The 26,636-nt window shown below is 32.8% G+C and overlaps 1 protein-coding gene across 1 annotated transcript in view; it reads right to left on the bottom strand.

Moving 5' to 3' along the window:
• Positions 1-26,636, bottom strand: part of LOC129221948 (cell adhesion molecule Dscam2-like) — a 157,864-nt gene that overhangs the window by 89,886 nt on the left and 41,342 nt on the right. Inside the window, 7 exon segments of the mRNA XM_054856340.1 lie at positions 49-180; positions 1,927-2,066; positions 5,848-5,995; positions 6,282-6,455; positions 7,340-7,459; positions 8,244-8,534; positions 11,219-11,380. Coding sequence (XP_054712315.1) covers positions 49-180; positions 1,927-2,066; positions 5,848-5,995; positions 6,282-6,455; positions 7,340-7,459; positions 8,244-8,534; positions 11,219-11,380 — 1,167 coding nt within the window.

Below are 26,636 nucleotides of genomic sequence, written 5' to 3'. Positions count from 1 at the left end.
GCTCACGATGGGAAAAAAAGGTCTACATAACAATTGTTTACAACTTACTTGCAAGTTGACGCCACATTACAGTGTATTGAGTTATGGGCGAGTTTCCGTCAAAAGGTTTGCTCCAAGAGACCCTCACACTTCTGCTTGATACATCATGTACTTCAGTACTTTGAGGAGCATCTGGGGTATCTAAAAAAAATAACGTTTTTGAGTGCTAGCTCTGAAAATGGGTATTTTTTGAATATCTGTGCAGACTTGTTAAATGCATTTGTGTGCTTTTGCTTAATTATGCATAAGATGGTCTTTAGTTTGATTGTATTTTTGATTAAAGGAAGAAAACTTATTTCAAGTGTTCATATCCCCCTCTTCGATGCATACATTTTACCGAAGAGAAATTTCAGGAGCCCCGTTATCAAGCTCAAGTTCCAAAGATGCAAGTTGAATACCAAGACGGAAACCACCAAAACGTTAGCAAGACTAACTACTTTAACTGAAAGCTAAACACTTTAACTGAATGAAAGGTACTGGTGGAAGCAGGTCCTATACTGTATGCAGAAATTGCTTAGAGACAGAACTCAGTCCAGATCACATCTTCTCATGTCCTGTCACTTTGGATGCGCTGAAGCAAGTTACCGATCTTTTTTTCGGATCTTTACCTCCAAATAGCTGAGGCAGTTATATCTGCACAGGGCACAAATTAAAGATAGCTCATGGACATGCCAACAAACCAACCAACCAACCAACCAACCAACCAACCAACCAACCAACCAACCAATAAGAGTTCAACAACCTTGTGGAATGTCCACATCAGATTTTCCATGGTGTATTTTATCTTCTGTATATAAAGGTAATCTAAGAATGAACTTTGTAAACCGCGCTATATTCATAGTTCTTTTATTTAGTTATTAATCACATGCCATTCACTTCAGTAAATCTGTGTTAATAAGCTGTACAAATGCGCTGAATAGCAACATTTTATCCAGTAATTTGTATGTATCATGAACATGTCGGCGTCTTTAAAAGATTTATCCTTATCGAAACAGCAGTAGAAAAATTGGCTAAAAAGAAAAAAACAAATCTTTTCTATTTTAAATAAAGCTTCATTCTGGATTTTAATCTGAAACACACAATTAAAAATATATATTTATGCAAAAATATCATGGACAAGAACATAGAAAATATTGCAGTGGAAATGCATGCAAAAATGCCTTTAGTTAAAACAGCTATTAAGTTGAAATAATGCACCAAATGCTCTATAACCCAACTTCAGACATTTGTAAATGAGTGTTAGCTTACTTTTCCTATGACAATCCACAACATAACGACATATCACGAGAGAATATGAAAAAATGAACAATATCCATGATAATCTACGGAGGAAAATATTCATTTACTTGGCTAAATTATCACGTAAATAAACTGTCACATGGATTTGAACATTATGTAAATATAATATAGAACCAGTTATGATTAATAAGATACTGTTACCGAAAATTTCAGTACTAGTCATAATATTAAAATACTCTTAGTAACTATATGTATATTAAAAAATTTGAAGTACTCGCTAAGTAAATTCCGGTATACAGTAGAATGCGAGATAAATAGCTATTTCTTCTTTTGTGAATAAAAATTACCACCTAGAGTACTGCTCTTTTTCTGTAAGATAGAATGCTAACATGCATTTTTTTTTTCTTCTGAAAGATAAACGATTCAGTAGAAAATTATATATTTTTATGTTAATCTTGTGTGGCCGTGAAACGGGTGTTGTACTAAATAACACGCACACTGCGTATTGGTAACAATAATAATTTCCGCAAATATATTAATACAATGTTATATACCAAATACGTATATGCAGTAGGTGACACTTAAAATGTTTTTTTTTTTTTAACTTTTTGAAAGTTCTGCCTTTTTTTAACAATAAAATGTCTTTACCTTGAATAGTCAGTTGAATATTTTTACTGTCTTCCCCGAAATCATTTGTTCCTGTACACGTGTACAGAGCAGAATCTTTCTTTTCGACTTTTTCTATGACTAACCTAGTCTGGCCTCCTTGTGGAAGTTCTTGCGCATACCTGTGGGTACATAGAATGCATTTCATTAAATATGTTTATATGCACTCAGTAAAAATATACATTCAGTGCCAGTAAAATACAGTTAAACTCTGGCAACTCAATGTGCATATAACTCAAATTAAGGCTATGAAAACTTTCAACTGGATAACTCAATGCTAACTTTAATGGCAAAACCTTCTCGAACTTGGCATTTATTTAAAATAACATGTATACGTAAGATACCATTTTTCATTCATTGCCTCCTGTATAAGGAGACCCCAGATCACCACTTACTATTTCTGTCACTTGTTTTCTTCCGATATTATTCATTCTTGAGCATTTCTGAGATTTCTTGTTAAGTCAATACTTTTCTGGAAAGAATTACTTAAGGGATTATTAGCGGAACGCACCCTAGGGATGGTAGTCCCCAAAATAAAGATGGCATCGTGGCACATGTATTTCAAACACGTGCAAGCATTTTTTTTTTGTAATAGAACTGATGAAAATTTGCTCCTGTCTTTTCTCAAAATTAGCATTGTTTTTCCATTCATCAAGGAATCCAAATAAAAAACGAGCAAAAAATATTTGTGGTGAATATAAATAAAGCACAAATTCTAAAGAAAATATACGATGGAGTATGTCGGGCAATCACGCCTTCGAATACTTTAAGGGGTGTTAGAGGGAAATATAAGAAGTAAAAATGTAATGGAATATTTTGTCGCATACGCAATACTAACCATAGTCAGAATCTGACAGATGCAAATCAGGTCAAAAATGTTTTACAAAGATATTTATACACAATACTTTTGGTCTTAAGAAAGGTTTAATGCAGTTTTAAAAGTTACGGCCTGTAGTTCCGCTAATACATACCTCACATCAGAAAGAAACAGATACAAAGAAGATTTGTCGCAATAGCTCGTTTCTGCCACTGTGAGTGCTTAGTAATTGCGACTCGTGTAATAGAGATGCGAGCCGTAAGTCCATTTGAAAACTTTCTTGAAAACCAAAGTGTTATGAAAAATGGTATTTATTCTCTAACAACCCTTAACGTTTTGTCCAAGAGTTTAATTAACCAGCATTATTTCGCTCAGCAGAGTTTAATGTTACGTATTTCCTCTTTGAATTTCGATTTTTGCATTAAAAAATTGAAACAAAAAAGTCAAATTTATAGCATTTTCATATTTAATGATTATCTGAAAAAAATAATTGTTTGTTTTGTTAAACGTACAAAAAATTAACAAAAAGCTTTCCTTAACTACTATTGAATGGAATCCATTATTATGAAACGAATAGAGATAATGTTATAATGAGTTATTATCTCTTTTCTCGCCAACGTCTTTATGCCGGCTCCACACTCTCCCTGAAAAGCACGAGAGGTTTTTTTTGCCGAGAGATTTGTGACGTCATGGCGAGGGAAGCGTTGAACGAGAGAGCCGTTCACACTCTCGGGCGAGGAGTTTGCGCGCGCAGAAGCCGGTGATGTCACGAGCATTCGCGCGCGTTTCAACTGTCAATCCGTTTGTTTGTTTACAAAATGGACCACGAAGTAGATGCAGATTTTGCGATGTGCCTGTATTCTTTTTACATACAACTACCTACACATTTACAACACCCAGAAGGCAAAAAAGAAGTCGAGGAAGAAGAGATGGTGGTTGACAAATATGTTTATCCGCTATTTTTATGAAACTGTTTTATGACAACAAATGTGAATTTAAAAATTAAGATTATAACCAAAAATGGCCACAGTATTATACAATTTAGTTATAAAAATAAAATATAAAGACCTGTACTCATGATTTTCACAGCATTAAATTACACTGTGCGGCAAAAAAAAAAAAAAAAACCCTTCGAAATGCTTCTGACATTTTGTCGGCTGATTCTTATGTAAAATGACCCCCTGAATCCGAATATGACCTCCGTTTTCCTCTTATACGTCAAAATTTTATTAAAGTCCCCCCCCCCCAAGTTTTTTAAAAATTTCCTTAGTTTTAGAGCAAGTATTTTTTTTTTCTTTTGGAGGTGAAAGGAGCTTTATATTAACTGCTAATAATAGTTTTGATGGGCAAGAGAAGTTCAAAGTTCAAGATTATGGACACCGATCGCAAAAAGAGGGACTTGAGGTGTATACCCCACTTCCCCAAATATTAGAAAAATAACGAAAAACGATCTTTTTATTCTGCTTTTTTAAAAAAGATGTTTGAAAAAAAATTTAAGTGCAGAATGAGAGTATAAGACTCTCTTCCATGAATGACTCCTATATCCAAAAAAGTTTTCGCGATGTAAAAGAAATTAAAAAAAAAAGTGTCTTGTGCATGTCGCACGTTGCATACGAGTTGAATCGCAGGTTTTCATTCGAAAAGACATTCTTCTGGCTGATTCTAAGGTAAAATGACCCCTTGTTTTCAAATACGACCACTTTCCCCCCATCTCGCCCCCTTTTTAGAACTTCCCATACCCCTCCTCTGATTCAGAGTCATTTTTTTTTTAATTTGGAAGGGGAAAAGAGCATTATATTAACTGTAAACATTAACCGTAAGAGATGTGCAAAGCTCAAAATCTTGTGCATATGTGGCAAAAAGGAAAACATGGGGGGCACTCCTCCCCCCCCCAAACACACTGCGCAGCAAAAAAAACTTTCAAATGATTCTGAGGCTATTCCGCCTGATTCTTCTGCTAATTGACCCCCTGAATCCAAATATGATCTCCGTTTTCCTCCTACACGTACCGATTTTTGTAGAAAATCCCCTATTTTTGAATTTGGGGGGGGGGGGGTAAGTTTTATTTGTTGCTACATATGCACAAAATTTTGAGCTTTGCACATCTCTAGTCATTCAGGGTAATGTTTACGGTTATTGCAATGCTCTTTTCCCACTCCAAGTTTTAAAAAAATGGCTCTGATTTAAAGAAGGGGTGGGGGAAATTCTAAAAGGGGGCCGAGATGGGGGAAAGGTGGTCGTATTTGGAAACAAGGGGTCATTTTACATAAGAAGCAGCCAGAAGAAATGCGATTCCATGCATCAAACCTTTTGCTTATTTTTATGATCTGTGTGCTTTGCGTTCCAAATTATAGGCTCTGTTTGAAAAATTTCCAAAAATTTCAACTCCAAAGAGTTGTTCCAAACCTAATTATTAGACATGGTGAACTGCGATTTGCTTTCAGAAAACCAAAACAAAGCAAATTCCGCGCGGCGGACAGATGGCGCTGCAGTAACCTCTCGCGCTCCTTTGACTCGGGAACAACTTACCGACATTTACTGGAGACAACGCGAGACATTCGCGAGAGACACCAAGAGGCGCCGAGTTCCCCATCCACACTCTACCCCTTGTTTTGTCTTGTGCTCTCGTTGGAGAGTGTGGAGCCGGCGTTACAGTTAACAACATTCCCTGTTTGAAGACCGTCTATTACTTGGGAGCAGACTGCTGCTGCTACGTTAAGTTTTTTTTTAATTGACATGAAAAACTTGTAAAATCCAGATTCGGAAATGTACGAAAAATAATTTGAAAAGCACCCCCAAAAGTGCTCAAAGAAAGTGCTGAGTAAAAGAAAGTGTTCTAAAGCTATTCCAAGAATTGGTTTGGAAAGAAAAGGACAAATTCGAGAGGTAAAACAAGTAATAAAACAATGTTCAAAACGTCTTATATTATTTACTTTGGATGCACAAAATGTAATTCAATAAACATATGTATATATATATATATATATATATATATATATATATATATATATATATATATATATATATATATAGAGAGAGAGAGAGAGAGAGAGAGAGAGAGATTGATGAAAAGTATAGCTACAGACCTAGTCTCAGTTAAAGGATCTAATAGAACACCATTTTTCTTCCAAGAAAATGATACCGGCATGTCACCGTACACTTTACACTCCATCACCGTTCTCTCACCCCTTCTCGACGTCATCGTTGTATATTTTGAATGAAACTGAGGAGCACCTTTAAAGGAAAAAAACTGTTTAGTTCGATATAAATGTTTTTTTTTTTTTTTTGCAAATATTATCCATTTTCAAAATGAATGTATCACATGTTTGTTACCACATATTATTTTCAAAAAGATATATGTACAAATTTCTTGATGCATATTTAACTTGTGAAATAAAAAAGCTTCTGACAGTTTCCTTAATTCCTTTTAGTATGTGTGATTACTATTTTTTTTTTCTCTTATTGCATTTTGGTTCGATTCAAATAGCAAAGTTTTTTTTCCCTTTTATAAGTCACTTACTGTGGACAGACAGTCGGACGACTGTACTCAGGCCTGCTCCGACTCCATTATTTGCTTCGCAAAGGTAAAAACCAGCGTCAGATGCTTCAACACTTCGGAAATTTAAAGAGCCATTTACTAAGATATGGACATGAGAACTGCTCACAATTGTCTTGAACTTCTCTGGTGGTTCACCTTTAAAATAATGATAATTTGAGCACTTGATACTTCACATAAAAAACTAAATAATATTTTAAATTTTTACTCTAACCTTAGTTCAAACACATAATACAACCAAACTCGCTTATAAGGAGCCTTGATTTAACGAGAATCCGGATTAAAAGAGGAAACTCGGCAGACTTGTTCAGCCCAATTTTAAAACTTCGAGCCCGTTTGCTCGTAAAAAGCGAGTTGAAAAGCCAGAAAACTGTTTTGATTCGTTAAATTTTCAATGACTTCCACCTCTAAATCCCATAGCTATTATTTTCTTACATTTTTTACATGGTGTGCACAACTCTCGAGTGCACACTTGAAATTCAAGCAGAAACAGCTACATAAAAAACGAAAGAGTGACAGTTCAAATTAGCAATCTTCTTTGGGTGTGCACAAAATTAAAAAAAAAAAAAATATGTGTGGTATTTTCTGTTATTTTAATGAACCTATTTTCTACGAGCACTCGTTTATAAAGATCAAATATATTTATATCTTGGCACTCGTTGTAAACGAGTTCGACTTGAGTTCGCTCGTTATTAACGAGTTCGACTCGAGTTCGCTCGTTATAAGCGAGTTCGACTCGAGGTTACTCGTTATAAACGAAATTGACTCGAGGTTACTCGTTATAAACGAGATCGACTCGAGTTCCCTCGTTATAAACGAGTTCGACTGCACTATGTAGAAAAACAACCCACCGTAAGTGGTACTTCAGATTTTACAAGCAAAAATATCGAAACTCATTTCAATTTTACAAATATAACTTTTCTCAATTAAATTGCAAAAAGCTTCTTTAAACCAATACATTCGAAAATAGGCTCATTCCAACAGATATTTCCCAAAGCTTTTTATAAATACAGTTAACATACCGGTTGATAGTTTCCACCGGACGTGCGGCAGTGGAACGCCGTCAGCTTGACAGTCAATTTTCGCTGGTCTTCCTGCTACTGCTGATATGTCAGTGGGTTCAATAATCCATCGAGGTGGAACTAAATGATTCAAGGAAAACAAAGAAGAAATGAAACTATCACATGTGTTTTGGACTAAAACGTGTCGAAAATACCTGACATTGCCACAAAAAAAAAAAAAAAAAAAAAAAGAATGAAATAAGTTGAGAATTGTTTCATAGCAACATAGCGGTATTAGCGTTTAGAAATCAGTTTCGCTGTCACGGGACAGAATTTTGAAAGTCCTCATATTTTTCCTTTATATTAATTATTTGCAATTTATTTGAAGAAAAAACTAAATATTACTCTAAATTGTAAATTTAGATGTAAACAAACAGAAAGAGTTTAATTGTTCCACAGTAAAGCAAATTGTATATTTAGCAACTCGTGTTTACATAGTCACATTCCGAATCAAGCTTCAGTCGTGAATTTTAAAAATTCAGAAAATTGTCACTGATATGGCGTATGATTTTGTGGCTTGTTAAAGGAACAGCTTTAGTATTCGTTTGGCATTGATTTCTCCTTTTTTGCAAAAACTAAATTCCTATTGCAGTTTCCCAACAAAGAGAGTCGAAGTGTCTCCATCTGGTGGGAGAGCAGGACACTAAAATTAGAAGGTAATAGCTATTTGACTGTAGATGTTCTGTAAAAAAATGATACATGCTAGCTCTTGTGGGAATGTACTAGGTTTGCACATGCAGATAAAACGATGCCTAGCGCTATTACATAACTAATTATTCACATCATATTAAACCGCCACTTTATTAAGATTATGCATCGATCTTTTTTATTTAACCACATGAAAATGTAACAAAAATATATTTACCTTTTACAACTAATGTAGCACTGTATGCACCAGACGCTACATCGTTTTTAGCAACACAGGTATAATTTCCATTATGTTTGTAAGCGAGATTCTTAAGTGTCAAAGTAGACACAAAGCCATCGTCTGCATACACAACCATAGCGTCCAGTTCTATTTCATCAAGCGGTCGTCCATTTTTGAGCCAATTGGTCGTCAGGGGCCCATCACCAGCTACGACTATGCATGTTACTGCTGTTCGCATGCCCTCGTGAAGGTTCTCTCTAAAACCAAAACTTGCGATTTTGGGACCAGCTGAAAAGAAAACATGAATGAGAAAATTAGAGTTTTTTTGAGTATGATTTATTTGAAAATTTTTGGAATTTAACTACCATACATTTTTTTACGGCGTTACAATATCCGTTCGGGGTGCAGGTTTTCGTATGGGAAACAGGTTTTACAAATGAGGCAGTGAGAAGCAAAGGGATGTAAGTGGACAGTTTCAAGTTTTGAGTAAAACACGTTTAAAGATAAGATCCTAGGTAGGCTTTCACTGATTTTTTTTCTAAATCATGCTGTATGGCAGCAACTAGCAGGGCTACTAGTACCATCTCTTGCCGCGAGACATAGGAGAGATTCACCCTGCGTACTGGTTATCTCAAAATTTTTAATTTTGCCACTTACATCCCTTTGCTTCTCACTGCCTCAAATGGTGTCAAGCTTTGAGGGCGGGAATGGAGTTCGTAAAACCCTGACTGCTTGTTACAAGAAGGCACAGGGGTAAACAATAAGTTTAACTTTAGACATTTTATTAGAATATGTTAATTGAGAATAACATGACATGTGACGCAAGGGGGAAAGAGGGGAAAATTGACATTTTTGACAAAAGAGGAGGCAGATAAAAACTACTGTTAAATATATTGACCACCTCTTATTTGAAAACTGTTAGTTAAATTTTAACCGTAAGTGTTCGATTTTATATTCTGTTTGACTCTTTTTTTTTTTTTTTTTCATTTCAAATATTTTTATAAGTTTATAATAAATTACACTTTTTTTAATATTCTTCATTTTTTTCTGCATCATTTTGGAAATATGGAATATTTCCTGAATACCATTAACAATTTTTAGATATTAAGGTACAATTTTGAGTTTTATGACACAAAGGCAAAGCGAATTAGGGGAAATGCAAGCTGAAGTATACACAAGCCTAAATTGTGGCATTGGAAGTTAAGAAAAAAATCCGTGCACTTTTGTTATTTCATTTAAATGCAAAAAAAAAAAAAAAAAAAAAAAAGTCCAATCGTTAAACATTTTAACAGTTAAATCGTAACGAAGAAATTCAAACGTTATTAAAACCCAAACCCAAAACATGTATTAAAAGGAATCTAGGGCGAAAGCCAATCAAAATATCAAGCTGCATACAAATGTAAAATTTAATTTTTTGTTTTCTTAGATAAACTATGCTTTATTATTTGTGAAGAAGCGGTGTTATATACAAATAAATAATTCATATCAATGTTATGATTATTTTGACCCGACTGCGCTTGCGCGACGCAAAAGAGAGTAATGTGTTTATAAGTCTATGTATGTTTGCTCCTATGTGGCTTTCTACAGGCTAAACGACTTGTCCAATTTTGGTAATTCTTACGTCAATTGATTTGTCTTAACCTTGGGAGTGTCACTAAACTTATGACAGTAATCAAAATTCACCATATCAACAACCAGTTGCCATATTTTGTGAGTTCTGGATCGTTCGCGCGTTGGGTGTTGCACACTGTGTCGCACGCTCACGCTACCTGCGTGCGACAAATGCAGGTAGTTTTCGCTGCCTCAATTTTCCTGTTTACCATGTCTACTAATTACGGTCTAAATTGCCGAGTGGTCTAAGCGATTGCTTCTCCCACTTGAGGCGGTGGGTCAAGACACCCTCTCTCCGGATGTACTTTCCCCTCTTTCTGATGTAAACTCTTTCATGTGTTCTTTAGATGTATTCTGTAGTGTAATAAAAATATATTATGCGTAACGAAGGCAAAACTTCAGACTGTAGTTCTCATCAAAATAAACGCGGGCAATAAGCACCAAAAGACAGAAAGTCTACTAATTCGATTTTCATCTCTAACACATCTCTCTATGTTGCATTTGTTTTTGCCTTGATTCAAGGGACTGAGTTTCGCGACGTGTACTTTCTTGAGAGGCTTTTTTAGTTTTGCGAGAAAGATTTGACTGACGTCATTTCCGATTTCGCGTCGTCATGAGTTATACAAGCAGTTTATACAGCTGTGCTGCGGTTGACTTAAGTTCGCGCATTTTTGCCGAAAGTCAAGCACAAGTAGCTTTAAGCCGAGTTAGGTCCCTAGAGGGACTAAATATCAGTATTTTAGACCATCGCAAGTTACTAAATAAAACTCACGATACAAACAAACTGTCTCAATGAAATAACAAGGTTGCGAAATTTACCGTCTTAAAATCATAATAACTAAGTCAATGAAAATTAACTAAAATGAGTAAAATAAAAAATTATGAAATAAAAACAAAAAACCCGACTGCGTAAAAAGCCGAAAAATCTAAAAAGAAAAATGTATAACCCCAGTAGTTTAGAATTTTATTAAATACCACCGAATAACTACAGCGTTGAAATAGTTTTATAACCGTACACAGATAGGACAAAGCATAAAATCAAAAGAAGAATAGAAGGATCAACCGTCGGGACTCATTCAAATTTTACGGGGTTCCTTGAATCAGAAATGAATGGGCCCCGACTGTTGATCCTTCTATTCTGCTTTTGAATTTATGATTTGTCCTATCTGTGTACGGTTATAAAACTATTTCAACGTTGTAGTTATTCAGTGGTACTTAATAACATTCTAAACTACTGGGCTTATACATTTTTCTTCTTAGTTTTTGTTTTTCGGTTTTTACGCAGTCGGGTTTTTTGTTTTTATTTAATAATTTTTTATTTACGCGATTTTTTTGAGCGTAAACAATGGACGTGGACATACTTCTCACTATTATTCGAAAAGTTCTCGAAACAGGGACGCCTTGCTGAGACCTAACTTCACAACTGTACAATCCATCATCAATTTCTGGCTGCACATCAGTAATTAGTAATGTTCCATTTTGAAATACTTCTTGTCGTTGATTTGTTGGTAATATTCTTCCTTCTGAAAAGAAAAAAAGAAATAGTTTACCAAACGTATTCCTTATTTATTCCTATATGCAAAGTAGATTTCACCTTCATCGATGCCTACGTGATTTAGAATCAGGATTATTTTTCAATAAATTCACTGTCACACACACGCGTATAATTAGATAAAAGGGCAGATATATCGCCGCCTCAGAGCAACGCTAAGACAGCTAATCCCAGAAATAATACTAAGATATCCTACTATTGCTCTGAGGCTACTACATATAAATGTAGCAGTGCAATTCCAATTTTTGAAAAGTAACTATTATAATATGGTGTTAAAAGTGTATATATAGTATGATTAATAATGATATCTCATTTAATGACCGACGAATAATTTAAGTACAGCCATAATGAAGATAGTCCTACAAGTCAAGATCATATTATCCATAAAAAGTCATCTTTTAGAACAAGCATTGTAGGGTACATTACAAAATATTGCTGGCACCTGCAGTTAATATGATCCAATTTAATAAACGTGTTGACAAGTAAAAGGTGGGTATCAACAGTGTTTACTTTTGAGGGAATTACTTTTATGCAGCTAAAATGTTTATACTTACACAAAAGATAGCAACTTGCAGCTTTTGCTTCAAAGTTTATTGCTCACATATCCTCAATTTTTATTTTTTAGTTTTGTCTCACAGAAACAATTACATAAATGTGGTTAAAAATCTTTTTTTTTCTTTGTTAAATAGAAAATTTTCCAACGTCTTTCTTGTTCAATTTAAAATTTCAAAGTTTGAAATTGCTTCACAAACGTGATTGAATTTATAATTAACCTCATAATAAAAAAAAGCCATATTTACTGCCTTATGTTCTTACGGTAATTATTGACGTAGTTGCGTTTACTGCCGTGAAGATAATAAATATTTAGCCTATTAGAAATATCTTTAATTTTTCATACAACAAAGTAACAGCAAAATTATAAATATTTTTTTTTTAATTTTTAATAAAGATATTTATTAGTACTGTTTACTTTTTTTTTAATGTGAAGATGTTTTAATGACAACGGTGCAATATTGATAACTAAAATAAACATCTTAATTTTGATACAATTTCAATTATAGTACGTTCCACACTAGCATTTTTTTTTCAATTTTGCGTGTTGGTTTGCATTAGAAGATAAAAAATTTTCAAGTGATTTTTTGCTTTGACAATCAAGAAAATAAGAAAAACGAAACAATGCCAAAACGGTTTCAAACAATAGAAAAAAAAACCTGTTTATTTTTTAAAAAATATTATGTAACTCTTCTGCAGATAAGTTAGTTTTGACGCTTTTAGACGTAATAATCAGATTTGCCGAAAAATAGTAACCGTAGTTATAAGTCAAGATACTTTGACATAAACAACATAGAAATTTTCATGGATCAACAGGAAATGGCGTCGGAAGCGGGGTAACGTATGGAACGGATAACATAAAATCAGAGTTCTACTGTACACGTTTTTTGCTTTTACTAATAAGATAACAGAACTTTTTTTGCGAATATTTAGTCATTATAAGAAAAAGTATATTGAACATTTATAATAATATATTGGATAATAAGTAGCAATAGCATTAATGTCGTTGTAGCTAGTGTAGTTTACGTCATTTTGTGTTTGCCCTAACGATATTGTGTTTATTTATAAAATTATATAACAATAAGGCGGGTGCGCCCAAAAGGGCCATGTGTACCGAGGGCCATAACCGAAGGCGCTCTGGTTTGATTCCAGCCGGTCGAATATCATCTGTCTTCGTTAATAGTGACTAGGGTAGATTAAGCCTCCAAATGAATCAATACCTTTCGGGGTGCTAGTACAGGGGTTTCCTCGGGTTTATGATGTTAAAAAAAAAAAAAAAAAAAAACAGCTGTTTTCAGGGCTACATCCAACCTATTCAACCACAAAAAGAGGTAGATTAGGGAGGTTCTCTGAAGTGTTGTATTATATGATAAACAAGAAAGACATTGTTTTAAATTATTTAGAAGGTGAGTATACATTTTCGTGTAAGCCGGAAGCAATAAATTGGTAACTCGCAGAAGTATTCACGTGATTGTGGTAAACGTAGGAGTGACGCCATATGAAAGGAGAAGCCATACCTTCGGAAATTTAGTGATTGAAAAAGGTATGGCTATATTTCTCACTCTTTTCAATTACCCGTAGACGCTTTCTTCTTAACGTGTCAGTTCTTGTTTGACTGCGCTCGAGTGTGACGTGTGTACGACGAAAAAATTATTTTAGTGCAAGCATTTTCCGACGAAATTTTTAGTCTCTTTGGTTTCAATGAGTGTTAAATGTAAAACAAAGGCACCGTAAAGTAAGAACTGGGAGGGGGGAGTTTAGTGTTTGATGTAGCCTGTTATGAACATTTTTCTAATTCATTTTGCAATATATGTCAATCCTTACGTACTTTATACATATGTGGCATCTCTCCCACATAATGAGGAGAGTGCCAAAGATTTCAAAAATGTAAATGAATTGATGTTTTTTTTTTTAAATATTTTTTTTAATTCCGAGGAAATGCGCGAGGAAGCATAGGGTAAACAGAGTGCAGTGAAGTGAAGAGAACTTAAATCTGGCTATTGAAACAGTATAAAAAAAGAGAGAAATATCGAAAAATGAAGCTCAAAAACTTCATAGAATGCCGTGGGAACAGCTAATTTAGGTTTTGCAGCTTCTGGAATATTCCCACTCAATCTAATGCTATGCCTGACATTCCTCTTGAAAGTGCTGCCACATCAGTTCCGTCTCCACAAAACCCATCTTTTCCAGACAAACATCCACTAGTAAAGAAACCCCTACAAAGATTCTTGTGAAATCGTATCCAAAGCTACCTAGATAGACAGTGAATTAAATACAAGTTGCTCTGTGAGTGGAATGTTGGAAATATTATTATTTAAGAAAAAAAAATACTGTATTAAATGTTGCTTACGCTAAAAATGGCTGCATGAGTAGTGTACAATGCACTGTAGTAATTTTGTTTATGGAATAATCCGCAAAAAGATCAGAAACAGGAAATAAAAAACATAGATGGCATATATCTCACACTATATGGCGTCTTACCCACACGTTGCGGGAGAAATGGCCTGTTGTCAACTTACAATCTTTTTTTTTAATTTATTTTTTATATAAGTCCAAAGCTCGTTAGTGGTAATTTTAATACTTTAAATTAGTGTACTTTGAAATAAAACATAAAGGATTGATTTATATTGCATTTTTTATTTTTTACCTAACTTCTACAAAAAGTATGGCGTCTCTCTCACTTTTGCCCTATTTTTTGCACAAAAGCGATTTATCCTGTTTTTCGAAGACATTAAAGTACATACTCCTTAATTCTATTATGTGCAATTAATGATAAAGTTATTGTTTAAAAACTTTTCATGGAATAAAATTACTGAGTCAACTAAGAATATAATAATAGTTTGCTTTGTTCATGCAGTTTATTCAAATGCAATATTTGAAAAAGAATAATATAATAAAATAATTTCACTTTTATAACTATTAGACTATCTCCTTTAACCTTAATATTTACGAGACTATATTTTCTTTACATTTGCTTGCTTACATTTATCTTAACATAATTTTCAGTTATCTTTCCGCTTTCCAAGATAAAGGCTTCTAACAGCTGCATATTGTCGTGGAAACGAATATTTTTATTCTTGGAAACCAACGCTTTTAAAATTAATGGAAGTTTTAAACTTTTTAGCGTGCGGATGCCATAAATAATAAACTATCCTCAAAAAACTGTAATTTATTTAAATGCCTTGAGCTCGTGGGGAAAAAGTGCAGAGACATATTTCAAACGTTTTGAAATGTATGAAACGCATATATGTATGAGATATATTCGTTAAAAGCGTTTTGTTTTTTTATGAATAAGTATTACTTAGAATGCTGGAAGAAGTATGCTTTAGAGAGCTATGTTGGTACGATGTTGTTTTGATGGTGCTTCCCAGTTTCACTGACATGAAATCCCCCATCCCCCCATTTTTGAGTTTGAATCATATTTTTTAATATATTAAAGGGTGGAGGAACCTAGAACTATCGGTGGAAGTGGGTATAAGCTGTTTTGATATAGCTTTTTATCATTTACACATGCATAAACTACATAAGCATAAGTAGTCCTGTATGCTATTAATTTCTGTGCGCATTTGAATATCTTTAACCCTATCTCCTCGAGATTAGCAATGTCTACCTTCTGAGCACAGGTAGCGTTGGATGCAGGGCATCCAGAGGAAGCTATTCTGCCCTGTCTTAAACCTTTTTAAACCATAGGGGCCCGACATCCTAAAGTTAAAATTCAATTAATGGCTCACATACATTTTAGCATGAAATTAGTTTTAAAACAATTGTAATCACGTTCTAGATTCTTTGGAATATTGGAACAAGTTTTATCTGATGCAGAAAAATCAGGGGTTTCTGTGGTTATTTAGTTCTAATTTGTACCAGATTTTTTATATTTTTTTTTGTCCTCATATTAGAGAAGTTATGCAAAAATGTTGATTGAAATTGGAATCCACACTATTTAAACCTGTACGCGTCTGTCTGCGTGTTTGTAACTTAATCTTTTTCAGAGTGCAAATACCTGCACCGTTGGATACATATTATCCACGTAATAGCCCTTGTTTGCGGTCTCGATTGTAACAGTCCTGTTACAAAAGATGCACAACTATCAGGAATATATTTTTGATCTTTGATCAACTTTTAAGTATTCCACCTTTTTTTAGCTCATGAAACGTGACAGGAGTAGGTGAGAAAGGTAAAATAAGTAGGTTCTTGCATCCTATTAACTTAGCTTCTATTAGGTTAGACAGTTTACTTTGCTTTAGTAGTTTCACTGTCTAGCTTGCGAATCAGTTGTCGATTGGGATTTCTTTCGTGTGAAAAATTCACACCACACATGTTGCTGTTCTTTCTTTCTTTCTTTTTTTTTCATCCATAACCAGAAAAAAATCCGTCGTTTTTATCATGTTTTTACGGGAGTGCTATAGCACCCAACTTTTTTTGGTTCAGAAGTTTGTTGTGTAACTTAGCTTCTATTAGGTTAGAAAGTGTACTTTGCTTCAGTAGTTTCTCTGTCTAGCTTACGAATCAGTTGCCGATTGGGATTTCTTTCGTGTGAAAAATTCACACCACACATGTAGCCGTTCTTTCTTTCTTTTTTTTTTCATAACCGAAAAAAAAATCCGTCATTTTTATCATGCTTTTACGGGAGTGCTATTGCACCCGACTGCTTCTGGTTCAGAAGTCTGTTGTGGGCAGGTAAACGGCAGTATCTGCAGGAATGAGTTTTCGAGAAATTTCGTTCCGAGAAACTCATTTTGTATTCAGTACTAACAATAGGAACATTATGGAGCTTGATGATTTTTTTCGCGCTTTTTTGTGGAGTTTGTGTACTACAGCTTAAGTCCAATAGCTAACAAAAATGCTCACACACAGAAACATACAAAAAAAAAAAAAAAAAGAAAAAAAGAAGAAAAATGAAAATTGGCAGTTACTGTTATTTAACTGTCTACAGCAAAAGTAGTAACAGTGTCCTTATTCAAAAATATATATATGCGTATAAATTTAAGTTTCTGGGTTATTACCATTAGTTCTAGACAAGAAAAATATGAGAGCTGTCGACTATTTATTATAATATGTATGTACCATTAGTTAATATACAGTATCAATAAATAACTAATTTACAAAACATAAAACACGTTATACGATTCATAATTTCTATTACAAAATAGTGTGTATTTATTTTGAATGAATCGGGTTAAACGATTATTGTTTAAAATTTAACTAAATTAAAACCTCAAAAAACCAGAAAGTTGCTAAACATTTCGAAGCATTTGTGGCAAATGAACGAATTTTTCCCACACATCTCACAACATTTACGTGAATTTAGTGCCACTAATGGTTTGTTTTACCAACTTTGCTAAAATGGTCAAAAACCGGCATTTGCTCGAAATTTCAACACGACGCGACGGCGGCAGATGGAGTAAATGTCCTTAAAAACTTTAAAAAGAAAAAAAAATCTAAGCGCATTTTATTTCACTAATGGCACCTGTTCCGGTGAACTACTCTTTATCAAAAATCGAAAAGAAAAACTTTTAAACCTTCGTATGGTTACTGTATCTTCACAAAAATTCGTTTACCTGACTCAAAAATAATTTTTAGTTAAATGGTAATACCTTTAAAAATGGAGATTATACAGAAACGCACCGTGTTTCCCGCTCTAAGTTTTGTCTTCCAAATTTTCTGCAAAAGCATTTTTCTATTTAATTAGCTATTAACATAAACATATCAAAAGAATACAAAGGCATAATTTAAGGCTATTAAAATCTATTAAACATAAAAAAATATGTAAGCTCAGGTACATTTTACAATTCTGAAGTTTAAATTGAATTTTTTTATAACTCATTTTGAAATTATTTCAAATTTGTTTGTTATTGAAAGAGAATGACCGCAGACTAGAGTACATAATTTAGTTCCTAAACATTGAGTGTTAAATCTTTGTTGGATGCGTTTTTTTCCGCAGAAATGTAAAAAGGTAAAAACAAACTTTAAGCATAATTACGTTGAGTAACTCTATTATCAAACTTTCAAACTTGACTATTTTTGACTCCATGTAATTTTTTTTACGATCTGAAAATTAAGATTTATTTACACGTAATATGTGTGTTGAAAGAAAAATCTAAAATTATTTTCATGTCAAATCCCGTAACTTAAACCATATAATGAGAAAAAAAGTCGCCATTCTACCGCTTTGTCGAGAAGCTTAAAAAAGTATGAAAAGAAAATACCATTACGTACTAACATCTTTTATCTCTTTCACTGAAAAAAAAATGCTTTTCAAAGCACTCTTTAGAGCACATTGAACATCTAATTTACATGACATAATTGCTTCAGGAACAGCAAAGACGCATTAAAAACTTTTTCAAAGAAAGCAATTTGTCAAGCTCTTCTTTGAGTCTTTTCTGAAATGAAAAACTAAGCATTTTTCTAAAGTTTGAAGTCGAACAAGTACAAGTATATGGCATTCATTCTCGACTAAGAATAACATTTTAAAGTTATAGTTTAAATTTATTTTTCGTTGCAAAGATAGGGTTTTAACGATAAATATACACATACGTAGACTTTTTTTTTCTTTTATTTTTACGTCACGCGAAGTCTTAGAAATCAATAATACATTATTTTAAATTTATGCAACCAACCTGTTCTTTCCTTTTTGTTAAATCTAAGGTATAAGTAGACATTGAAACAGAAAACTTTAAGGTTTTATGTAAAATATACAGACCTTTAAATCTCTATTTTCTTCGAAATGCACTTAAACATAAGTATTCGTCAATTTTCTTTAATTGCATGAAAATGTAAAGTGACATACATTAATGCATCTGACACTAACAAAAGAAAAAAAGGCCTAAAATTAAAACTTATTACTGAACAGTTGCATCGTTTTTTTTTTTTTTTTCATTTTGCATTTGCGTAATTTATTGTTTTCGATCTAACTAAAAATAAGCTGACAAGATTGAATTTATCAAATACGTTCATATGTTTTAGTTTAAAAAAATGCTGAATTTGATAAAATCATGAGAGCCAGTAAAGTTCTTTGTCTTCAAACTTCGTCTCAGATTAACGTTTCTAAATTTTCTCTACACTTAATAATAAAACCTTAAATGGACTGAAACAAATTTTCCGTTCAAGGCCGTCTTAGAAATTTGCCTATATACACTACGGAGTAGTTAAAAACTTTTGAAGGCAAATTCAAAGTTTTAAGTTTAAAAAAAGTGGCTATTACAGTTCCTTATACACCTCAAAAAGCTTAACTAAAATCGAAAGACATTTAATTATTCCGGTTGAAGCCTAAAGGCTTCATTTTTATACCAATAAAGCTTTTTTTCTGTTTTTCTTTTCTTAATTCAGGATTTTTTTTTTTCAAGTTAATTGATATAAACAACAAAGTTGATTATTATTCTCAAAAAAATTCTGCTTTTTACAATGTCTAGGTTTTCCACATAATACTTTTTTTTTTCACAATTAAAGTTAAAATTTTCTTTGTTTTAAAGAAATTGCAGTCGATGGCAAGAAAAATTGTTTCCTACATTGTTCCAGCTTATTTTTGGGTAACATGAAGTTCCGCATAAGAATATGATCAGTTTTCTCTTGTCATACACTTTTTGAAAATAAATCATTTTCAAATCCACCCCCTTTTATAAAAATTATCTTTTTGAGAACATTATAGCCATTATTTTGATTTGGAAGGGGAAGGGAGTAGAAAAATTAACTGTTTATAATTCTACATCATTTTTACTTATACATTTTAATTTCAGTCTTGATACCATTTGTGAATGCAACGTGAGTGAATAACACGGGAATTTTATTTACTATAGATCTGCGATGTGACTCGTATTCAAGCAGTCACGCTTTTAAGATTTAATTTCTGTTTTTTAATTTAATTTTATTTTATATGATTATTATTATTATTATTATTATTATTATTATTGTTATTATTATTTGCAAGGGGAACACATTTTGTATACGGGGTTCATGCGAGTGATACCAATACTCTTGTTTTAATTTTAAAAAAATAAGTGGAAAAAACTTCACAAAAAAAAAGTTTATGATGATTTGTTAAATAATTTAGGGAAGTAATGCCACCTGTTTCTCCCTTCTTGCAGCATACATGTATGTTTATGTTCTTTTCGCCTCTCTAGCCCTTCAGAAGAATTTTAACGGTTATTATATGCTCCCTTTCAATCCAAATCAAAATAATGGCAATTAACTTTTTGATAAGTTAAAAAAATGAGGGAAATTAATTCCAAACCGTGGTAGGTTATGAGGAAAACAGTAATATTATTTGGATTTAGGAGGTCATTTTACGTGAGAATTAGCGGAAATAGTTCCCGAATTATTTTTCATGCTACATAGTGTAATTATTTTGTTCGTAAGAGAAGTTTTAACTGAAACTTTAAAAAAATCCTTATTTGGCGAGTGGCAATTTTTAAAATAAAAATTTATGTTATAATATTTTTTTAGATCAGTCAGTTTGAACTTTATATATATATATATATTTTTGAATATATAAATTAATTTTTGAATAATTTTTGAATATGTAGATAATTGTAAATTTCAATCCTCATTTGGATAAACTAATTATTATTGTTTTTTAATTGATATACATTTTGTGTGGTATATGCATTGAGACGAGATAAAACGGAGTGAGACTAAGTTCCCAAGTCACATGATAGATTTTAAAGCCAAGCATTAGAAGAAATACGTTTTGTTTCGCTAGTTTCAAGCCAAAAAAAAAAAAAAGTCGATCATTTGTCGTTGTTGAGTTGACTTGGCGTATTCGCTTCATCTTTTGCTAAGACAATGATTAGACTTGCTCCCTCCATTTACTAATTCCTGTTCTAAGCGTAGGGGAGAGTGTTGTACCTAGGGACAATTTTCATATTTTACTTTATAAGGTTAATTATTTGAATCAAATTTAAAATCTAAAAGTCGCATTAAAATACCCCAACATACTTCTATGCATATATATATATATATATATTAATTCAGATCGTTTGAAAATAAAATGTCGGCAGCCATTTTTAAAGTAAAAGTTCCAAACTGTCCCAAGGTACAACATCCTACTGTACGTTAGGACAAATCCTTTGCACTATGAGAAAGTCTGCATTATTTAGGAAATAGCCATATACTTGAACCAATTTCGCATCAGAAAAAAAAAAAAATGTTTTTTTCTCGATAGTGAATTAAATCATGAATAATTGATTATGAATTATGAATGATGAGTTATGAATAATGAATTATGAATAATGAATTAGGAATTATTATCTTACATAAAATTGTGTTTAAAAGACTACATAAGATTAGAATATTGTTCCATGTTCCTAAACATATCTTAATTATTAAGAACCATGCATATGTTGTGCCTTGGAAAGTGTCCTAAGTTAAAAAAAATGTTTGGCTGTCCCAAGGTATAATCATCACATGGTTTAAAAAAATCAAAATAATAGTCAATCTGGCTGCACTATTATTATTTTTCATAAAAAAGTTATTTAAAGTACTTCTCTTTCATAACAAAATAAAATTCAGTTCATTAAATTTACAAATACAAAGACAAAAAATGAAATAAAAATGAAGAAAATATTTATTTTGAGTCATGAAATTTATTTTCTCTCACAAAATTGTCAATTTTACTACTTTGATGCTGATGTTTAGTATGGCACAATTTAGCGGTGAAGGTTACTATTAGAGATTACAAAACATAGCTGCTAAAAATAGATTTTTTGAAATTAGCAGTGTCCCAAGGTACAACAATCTCCCCTATTAATGGAGTCTATAGGGTAATTTTTATACCTTGAAAATTTTAATTTCCAAAAAAGAATCCCGGCTGCGGGGGATACACCAGAACTTATTATACTTTTTGAAATTCCTTTCGCCATTAGGAGTGTTGTGATTATACAAAAAAAAAGTAACACTATACAACTATGTTTTAAGCACGACTGTTTTAAGAGTAACATTTTTTATTATTAATTTTAATAATCATTTTAAACAGTAATTTAACAATTTGACAAGGGCTTGATTTAGTCGCTGTATGAAATGATTGCATTGTTCACTATTAATCAAGCGTTTTCAATTGCTTATTTTTCCTCGCTTAAAACACCGCTAACGTTGACAGACGTCATTATACGTCACCACTGAAACGAATTTTCATGCTTTTAAGTATGTTTTAAATGTTATGTATGTGTGTCGTAAATTTAAGCAATCAGCATAAATATCAAAAACAACTTCATCATTTTTGCTGCATCATTTCAGAACAGCCTGAATTTGTAAGGAATGCAAATAGTATTCGCCACTCTTATTTGAAGTACAAAACATTCTCGTTTTCCCAATGCTTCGTTTCAAATAAATATGCAAATGAAATACAAAAGCTCTTGCCATAAATTATGCAGGACAGGGCTATTTAAACTGAGAAACTGAAAAAATTCCTTGTTCAGCAAAACTCTTTCTGAACTTTTCCCTTCTCCATATCTTTTTCCTCCTTTCATCTCCAGATCCTGAAATTTCATTCCTTTTTGCAGTAGTTTTACTTTTGTGTTGACACTTTCAACGACTTTATGCATTACTATATTTCTTTCAGAGACTTTTTGTTCGTGGAGATTCTTCGTCATAATCTGTACTGACGCCAAAGTGCTTTGGATAAAGTCGAAAAAAATAACTTTAAAAGGACTAGAATACAAAAAAATATTGTTCCGTAGCGCGGGCATATATATTAGGGTGGAGTGAAAAAAGAATAAGCTTTCGAATTTCGAAACGCTTAAACGTTGTCTTTGAGCATCTATAGGGTACCCTTAAAATATTAGCCTCTTAAATTAATATCTTTAGGTTCCAAAATCGCCCCAAAAAATTCCAAAATTTAAAAAAAAGGATCGTTTTTAAACTTTTTTTACGAAATTTAAACTATATAATTTTGAAAATGCTTAGAGGTGCAAATTTAAACCCTTTGTAAGGTTAATATCTCAAGTTTCAGGTCGATAGAGTAATTTCTTAAAATTTTCTAAAAGCAACAAAATAATCCAAAAATCAACTTTTTTTCTTCCATTTTCACACGACCTTGAAAAACAAAAATAAGTCAAGTGCAAACACTATAAGTATTTTTAACACAGAATCTAAACTTATTTATCAATTAGCAAATTTATTTTATTATTGAGATAATTTATTCTTTTACATTTAAGAGCTTTTGCGGCTCATCATTTTTTAGCTTTTGTGATGGTACATTCCTATTAACAAAAGTACCCAACAAGAACGAATTCTCCGTTACGCGTTTGTATTAAATTTACTCTACTTGTGAACAGAGTCGCCTTCTTTTTATGGTAGACTGAAAAAAATGAATTTCCAAATTTCGAAACATACAAGTGATTTTCATCGCAAATGAAAAAGAGCCAAAACATTGCATTACAACTCCTATCAAATATCGTTAATACAAGAACCCGGTTTAAATAACACAGGATATATAAAAGTTTTGCTCGGAGAAGCTGAAATTATACAGTATAACATTATTAATTTCCTAAAAGCTGATGAAAAACCACTTGACAACTTGGTTTGCTATTGGTTAATTGGTTGCGACGGAACCAACACCAATACTGGTGTGACAGGAGGAGTCATTCGTCGTCTAAGTTAAAACTAAACAAATACAGTGGTCGATTTCGTCCGCAGTATGCAAATGAACGTTCATTGATTCAGACATTTAATACAAAATTAGAACGGAACAACGAAAGGGCCCCTCAAATATTTTTAGTGACTAACAGAAAAGCTATCAAAACCTGCGAAAATCTGCCACTGTGAAGTTAAAAAATATATTCTTTTGGGTATGTCCCTTCTAATTTGATTGGAATAGATCTTTGCTCCCAACAACTATACATTCGTATGAAGTTTTCCAAGATGTTTCATCTGGAGATTGCTCGAGCAATCTTGCTACTAAAAAACTTCGTCCTGTAGTACATTCCAGGTATATAACGATTGCCGCCGTTGATTGTGAAAATGTGATTGAAATTGAAAATTGATTGTGAAAATGTGGTCACGCTGTGTATACATTGTACCTCACCAAAAACAACCCTGTTGTAAAAAATTCCCCGCCAAGAAAACCTTTAACTTTTCCGCACAAAAAGAAAGCCTTCATCCTAAACCCCAAAACCCTCAGTCATAAAAAGTTATGATATCTAGTTTGCCCGCCAAGTATCTGCCAAACTATCATCTCCTCCCTGTTCTAATCTTTCATCACACCTACTTCCCCGTTAGAACCTCCTCCCACCTTCAACTCTTCAGAAATATGGATAGATCCTTTTAATTGTTTATCCTGTTGGGCGGGAACCTTTTTGCTCACCAAGCAACAACCTCGATTAAAATGTAAATAAACTTTTTTAAAAAATGTTTGAAAAAAAGAGATTTTTTTTTAATTTCAAGGTTTAAAAACTTTTTCTACGTAAATTTAAGTGAATAACTTATTTAACACTTTTGTAGGTAAAGCACACATTAGTATTTCTTTTCCTAACTAAGAAGATATTTGAAGCATATAACTCATGCATAAATTCTGAGGTTATATTTATCCCTTTTAAAAATTATGAGTATTTCTCACTCACGAATAGGAGTGTACTGGTATTTTACAATAATAAATAATACTTAGCAGTCATCAATAATTAAAATGATCTATAATTATGTGTATTTAATTAGCGATTTAATGAAAAATACTTAATGTGATAGTTTCTTTGAGGTAAGAACCTAGGTATTCTCCGAAAAAGAATATTAGCTACGCCACTGTAAACTATTGGAACAACAGGGGTTCCACGAAAAAAGAGAGCATTAAAAAGGATTCTACTTATCAAAGAAATTAAGAAACGCTAGACTAAAGCAAAGCGCAGTAAAGCAACAAAGAAAATTGAAATTAACAACTGAGGTAGTGAGAAGTAAAGGAATACAAGTGGCAAAATAAAAAATTTGGAGATAACCAGTATAATGGTAGGAGAAACCCTCATCTGTCTTTGGGCAAGAGATGGTACTACTAGTGGTAGGTGCTGCGTACAGCATGATTTAGAAAAAAAAATCAATGAAAGCCTACCTAGGACGTAATCGTTATACGCGTTTTACTCAAAACTTGAAAATGTCCACTTACAACCCTTTGCTTCTCACTGCCTCAATTATACTTCGTTAAAATTGTTTTAAAAAGGTAAACCGCAATTTAACGCGTTAAAATCAATGTTTTATTTACTGATTTTAACAACAACAGAATAGAAGGTCAGAGTCCAGCAACAGGTTGATTTTTCACATTAATTTAAACTTGGATTAGAATTCTGATGAAGGAAACAATACTATTAAAATGAATTTGTTTGGCTCGGAGTTGAGGTCACGCTCTTAACCTTGTTTAGTGCGACGCTCTATTCAACTGAGCGAATGTGTCTTCGTATTCGGATGCTATTTATTGAAGTAATGTAATATACAACTTTAAAGAAGGGGGGGGGAGCACATTTCTTATACGGTGGATCCATTTTTCGCAATTAGCTGGCACCATAATCTTTAAAATGGGTTAATCATTGGATTTGATAAAGGAATAAGTAAGATCTCGCGTAGCGAAAGAAAATCAGTCTAGATAAATAACAGGTATAATATGCTTAACAAATCAAAAATCTGGAATGCACTGTGCTGCTCTCTAATATATTAAGTATTTCTTGAACACGTGCTGTGGTAATCAATTTTAAAACCTTTTAAATTGTTTTTTTATATGTAAAAATATCAATGTTACAAATCGATAATGAACAATTGTTAAAAGTATCGTGATAAATTATGTTATAATTTTAACAATGGGGTAAATAATTAGAAAGGGTCATACAGGCATCCCGCGCTACCTTTTGTGTGCTGTTTAGCACGGAGTTCTGCCCGGTATAAAATAAAAGTAGGGCAGTTTGTTATAGAAAAATTGTACGCCAAAGTTACCCTGAATTAAGGCTGCAGAGTCGGAGTCGTGGTGTTAGCGCCGAGTTGATTGTTGGATCAAGGAATCAGAGTCAGGAGTCGATGGTTTAAAATTCCTAGAGTTGGAGTCGGAGCTGGTTATTTTCCCTCCAAGTTCGCAACTTTGCCAGTGCCAGCGGAGTCGAATTGAATTTGGGCAAAACAATCCTAGTTTGAGATTGAGTCGAGGTCTCTATACTTCCTGAAGTCGGTCGTTTCCCACCTACTCTACATTCTTGCACGAATAACAAACTTTTTCCTATTTGATAGGAAATAATTTTTGGTTTTCTGTCACCCATGGGAATACTAATCCTTTTGCAACGGTCGCCGAAAAATCAATATTAGAACAATTATGCCCATAAATGCGTCCACACTCTGTGATAATGTTCTTTGACATAGAATGAACTGTTCACTGAGTAATATACTTCTTAAAATCATCTGTTATTTGTCTGCAAAGCTAAGATGTTCAGTTTTGTCCCTCTCCCCCCCCTCACCGACATTAAGTAAAATTCAGAGTTAATTATTATTAGAAAATATCCAAACTAAGCATTCGTGAAGGACAGCCTTTGCTTAAATCCCATTAAGCAAAATATGCTCATTAAGCTTTATTTGAATAATTTAGGCAATTTCATCGAAAGCTCCTTAATCACTGAGTTCGTCATTTATGTTGAATATTTATTGATGCATATTTCACACCGTTCATGAACTTTAATTCGATTTTTTGTTTTTTTGTTTTTGATAACGCATCGTTATATACA

The sequence above is a fragment of the Uloborus diversus genome, chromosome 5 (genome assembly GCF_026930045.1).
Source record: "Uloborus diversus isolate 005 chromosome 5, Udiv.v.3.1, whole genome shotgun sequence".
Lineage (NCBI taxonomy): Eukaryota > Metazoa > Arthropoda > Arachnida > Araneae > Uloboridae > Uloborus > Uloborus diversus.
The sequence above is the reverse complement of the archived record's forward strand: the minus strand, read 5'-3'. Positions and strand labels throughout refer to the sequence as shown.